Source organism: Lagopus leucura, unplaced genomic scaffold (assembly GCF_019238085.1).
Source record: "Lagopus leucura isolate 7727_CA_CO unplaced genomic scaffold, USGS_WTPT01 145-22_obj-0_obj, whole genome shotgun sequence".
Lineage (NCBI taxonomy): Eukaryota > Metazoa > Chordata > Aves > Galliformes > Phasianidae > Lagopus > Lagopus leucura.
In genome coordinates, this window is record NW_024966015.1 from 42,211 (window position 1) to 46,763 (window position 4,553).

The 4,553-nt window shown below is 57.6% G+C and overlaps 1 protein-coding gene across 1 annotated transcript; it reads left to right on the forward strand.

Annotated features, from left to right (window-relative positions):
* Positions 1 to 2,399: 2,399 nt before the first annotated feature.
* On the forward strand, positions 2,400 to 3,827 carry RPS15 (ribosomal protein S15). The gene is made up of 4 exons (XM_042892920.1): positions 2,400 to 2,477; positions 2,754 to 2,839; positions 2,952 to 3,186; positions 3,628 to 3,827. Exons 1-4 carry the CDS (start codon positions 2,475 to 2,477, stop codon positions 3,739 to 3,741), a joined length of 438 nt encoding a protein of 145 aa, XP_042748854.1. The 5' UTR covers positions 2,400 to 2,474; the 3' UTR covers positions 3,742 to 3,827.
* The last annotated feature ends 726 nt before the right edge of the window (positions 3,828 to 4,553 follow it).

The window sequence follows — 4,553 nt, forward strand, 5'->3', positions numbered from 1 at the left end:
TAAAAATGTCTTCAGCTTTAATTCAAAACTTCAGGTTTCTTTTTTTTTTTTTTTTTTTTTTCTTTTTTTTTTTTTTGGAAATTATTTTTTTTCCTGAGCCTTTTGTTTTACCGTATATTGTAAACTTTTATGTTTAAAAGAAAGAAAAAAAAATATATATATATATACATTTACAGATTGTGAAATTTTTAAGAGAAAATTTTCTACTATGTATGCTGGCTTATTTTTTAATTTAAAACAGGGTTTCCGTTAGCACTGGTGGAAGTGAGGCTGAGCTGCAGCTCCTTCACTGCTGACAGCAGCGGTGGATGGGGCAGAAACTCTGGGAGTTTAAAAAAAGCAAAAAAAAAAAAGCAAAAAAAAAAAAGAAATCTACTGAGTGTATTTTGCATTTGTTACCCGGTGTGTGGAGCTGGTAACAAGGCAGTGCAGACGTGTTGGTGCACGGAGTCACTTAACGGAGCGCAGCCTGGGAGCTGTGCTTCGAACTCTTTCGGATCCTCTGTGGATTTCATTAGGGGTTAACGGAGGCCTTGTTAAGATGTAGATTTCCCTCAGGCAAAAGGTTTAGGTGCATTTTGCACTAACCAGTGATGACCCCTGGTTTGAATAAAGAGAAGTACATTTGGATTAGAAACACAAGCCTGTCTCCATTTTTGTTTTCCTTCTTTTTTTTACAAAGAGCTTTCTTGTGAATTCGTCTTTTCATGAGAAACCAATTGGCACTCTTGAAAACCATCAGCACTGCAGGCTTACGCCGTGCCTCGCTGGACCGTTCAGCTCCCAGTGGTGGAATGCAGTCTGTATGATTGGTGCTGCTCAGCTTTTCCCACCCGGCTCCTGGGAGGAGCAGCTGTGCTGCTGAGGAGCTGCGTGGCACCGCCTGCTCAGTTTGTGGACACTGCAGAGCTGCTGGCTGCTGCCTGGACTGCACTGACCTCAGCAACAGCTGCTGCCTCAGGTTCCCCAGGCCGCTGGCTTGCACACAGCTGTGTGTGGCTCTGGGTGTTTGCTTGCTTTGCGTGGTGACGATGGGCATCAAATGCTGCTGTGTTCTGACCTCAGACCCGACAGGTTTGTTCAGCTCCAGGAAAACGCCTTTCGTCTCTGCTTTGTCCGCTCGGGAAACTGGGAGGTAACTTTGGTTAGAGCTGATCAGAGGCCGTGCTCTTTACTCCTGTCTGCTCTCCGTACCTCTGATGGATGCTTGCGTTCAGGAAACCTTTGGCTGTGTGCCTGCAGCTGCTGAGACCAGTGCAAAGTGGGTCAGTCTGGGTTTACAGGCAGGCTTACATCCCTGCCCGGTTGCCCTTCATTTGGGAGTCAAATACGTGCATGCAGCATCGCTGGTGCTGTAATTCTGCAAGGCAACAGCCACAACCTGCAGCTCTGCAGCCCACAGCTGCTTCCTGCACTGGGTGGAGCAGCACGGAGCTGGGATGCGCTGGGTTGACCTGGCTTTGAGTTGAGAGGTTTCTGCAGCCGGCTGTTTGAATCGTCCCAGTCCCACTGGGCTGTGAGTCCCAGCAGCTCGGCTCTGGCTCCTTTTTCACGAGCACAAAGGCTGCGGTGCTCCCGAGTCAGAGCAGCTCTGGTGGCTGCAGCTCCGTGCTCTGCCTTCAGCGCTTCGACTTCCTGGCCGAGTCCTGCATTGTAAGTCACTGCTTTGTGAAATACAAACCAAATAACGCAAACAGCGGTTCTTCTGAGAGGCACGGGATGGAAGCAGCCCTACAGTCGTTGCTCTGCTTTCCAGCTTGGATAACGGGCGCTGGAGTCCAATGATGAGTGCTGGCCAGACCCCACTCCAGGTTGGAGTCAACTGCAACGTCCTTCTCGTGACTGCCCAGAAAGAAGCAGCGTGGAGCGGTGCTGAGATGAGCCTGCCCGTGTCTGTCGCACCTCGAGGAGGCTGCCGAGGCTCCGTGGCAGCGGCTGAGCCAGCCCTGCAGCTGCCCGGCCCTGCCTGCCTCCCGTCCTGGTCCGAACATCCCTTCCATGGGAAGCACTGCACCGGAAAGCAGCAGCAGACGAAGATCCGTTACTGGAAGCTGAAGACCGCTGCCTGGATGGAGAGAATGGGGGCTGACGGATGCCCGGAGCCCGACCCACGCGGCCGCGGCAGGGCGAGGTGAGTCGCGCTGTTGGCTCCCGCCCCGGACAAGCGAGGAAGGAACAGTTTCACAGTGCCACCCACTGGAATGCGTCAGAAACCCACGTTTCTGCTGCTGGACGGCCGCTCTCACCCTCGGGCTCCGTCTCCTCCTCTTCTTCCTCCCTGCCTTAAAATCCCCTCGTGCTGCCGCCTCACCCCCACACTTCCCCGCGCACCTCCGCTTCTGCCGGGCGCGGCCCCTTTAAGGGCAGTAAGGGCGGAAGCGCTGTGCGGGGCCGGGCTTGGTGCACTTCCGCCCGCCGGCGTTCTCGCGAGATCTGCCGCTTCCGCTCCCCCTTTCCGCGCAGAGCAGGCCAAGATGGTGGGTGCGGGCGGGGGGGGGCGGCGGTTCTAATCGGGCTCCATCCGTCGCCGGGGCGGCCGCCCGGGGCTCGGGGCTCCGCTGCGGCCGAGGGCGGCGCGGCCTCTTCCCTGCCGGGGGATGGAAGGAGGCGGGCGGGCGGTCCCTGCGGCTCGGAGGGGTCGGGGCCTGAGGGCTGCTGGGGGCGGCGGGGTCCCCGGCGGAGCTCGGTGCGAGGCCTTCCCGGCGGTGCCGTGGTTCTGATGGCCGCATCTCTTCCACCCCCTTCGGTAACAGGCAGAAGTGGAGCAGAAGAAGAAGCGAACTTTCCGTAAGTTCACCTACAGAGGAGTGGACCTGGACCAGCTGCTCGATATGTCCTAGTGAGTGCGGGGGGGCTGCGCTTCTGTGTCCGAGTGCGCGATGAGGGACCCGGTGGGTCTGCGAGCGGCACCAGGCCGGGCGCCGCAGCCTCAGCGTGGCCATCCCTTGCAGCGAGCAGCTGATGCAGCTGTACAGCGCCCGCCAGCGCCGCCGCCTCAACCGGGGGCTGCGCCGAAAGCAGCACTCCTTGCTGAAGCGCCTCCGGAAGGCCAAGAAGGAGGCGCCGCCCATGGAGAAGCCCGAGGTGGTGAAGACCCACCTGCGCGATATGATCATCCTCCCCGAGATGGTGGGCAGCATGGTGGGCGTCTACAACGGCAAAACCTTCAACCAGGTGGAGATCAAGGTGAGCCTCGTGCAAACCCGGGGGGGGGGGCGCGACAAATCTGAGCAGTTTCTAGGAGTGGAATAACGTGGTGCCACCCGATCCCACCGCCTGGATTCAGTGACGTTTTCTCTGAGGGTTTTGTTTGCAGTGTTAAAGGCGACCTGAAAACACACTGAGCAGATCCTGCAGTGTGTGCTGGGGGCAGAGTGAGCTCTGAGTCCCGGTCGGTTTCACCTGCAGCCAGCAGCTGTCCATCCCTGGCTGCTGTGGGAGGTGCTGGGGCAGCAGCCATGCCGCAGTTGCAGCCTGTTCCCCATCCCAGTGCTGCAGGCAGAAAAACTACACGTGGGGCTTCAGCCAGCGTGGGTTACAGCGATGCACTGCAGGTGGTTGTGAGATGTGTTCAGCTCTGCTGCTCGTTGGCACCACCTTTAACCCCCAGCTCTGCTTCTTTTCCAGCCCGAGATGATCGGTCACTACCTGGGGGAGTTTTCCATCACCTACAAGCCAGTGAAGCACGGCCGGCCTGGGATCGGTGCCACCCACTCCTCCAGGTTCATCCCACTGAAATAAACAAGAGCTTTGGGAAAAAATGTGTTCTCTGTGTGAATAAAGAAGTTCCTCCCGGCTGTTTCTGTTCTGGGGGAGAGCTCAGAGGATCTGCCCTGTGCCTTTGGTTCCTCAGGGGCAGAGCTGCGTCAGGGTTTCCTAAATAAGTGATCCAGACATCCTAATTATTTTGCTGGGGTTTTTTTGTTCCCCAAGTTTGTCACCTGCTTTCTGGCGCCCCTTTTTGCTAAACGCACCTGGCGCACACCTTTAAAGTGGGTTGATGACATCCCACAGTCTTGAGTGGAAAAGGAGTGGACGCTTCTACTCCGTTTGGAGCATTTCAGACCGAACCCAAAGAGGCAGTGGATGCCCTTCGTGGGGCAGGGACAGGGGTGGCCCCAGCCGGCGGCTCCCCTGGGATTCCAAAGAATTACTGGCCCAAACCGGGGATGCCAAATACTTTTAGCTGCCCGTTGTGTCGGCTGTTTCCATGGGTGTTTTGGTTGGTTCCCGCTGTGGCCCCGTCCTGCAGTCGGTGGGCAGCCGCACAACATCTGCCGGCGCCACAGGGACGGGTTGGGACGCTGCTGTGGCGGCTGCCCTGGGGCTGAGCGCTTCCCTCTGATTTCTGGGCCGTGTCGGCAGCCGAACCCGCGGTTCTGTTCGAACTGAGGACGGGCGGGCGCTGATGGAGCCGCTCCAGGAGCAGTGATGCCGGCTGGGTTCCGCTCCGCCCCAGCGCGGTGCTGACACCGATCCCCCCGCTGCAACCCAAGGTGCCGGGGGTCCTTTGGGAGCCCCCGCGTCGCTCCGATGGGACAAACAGCATCGCC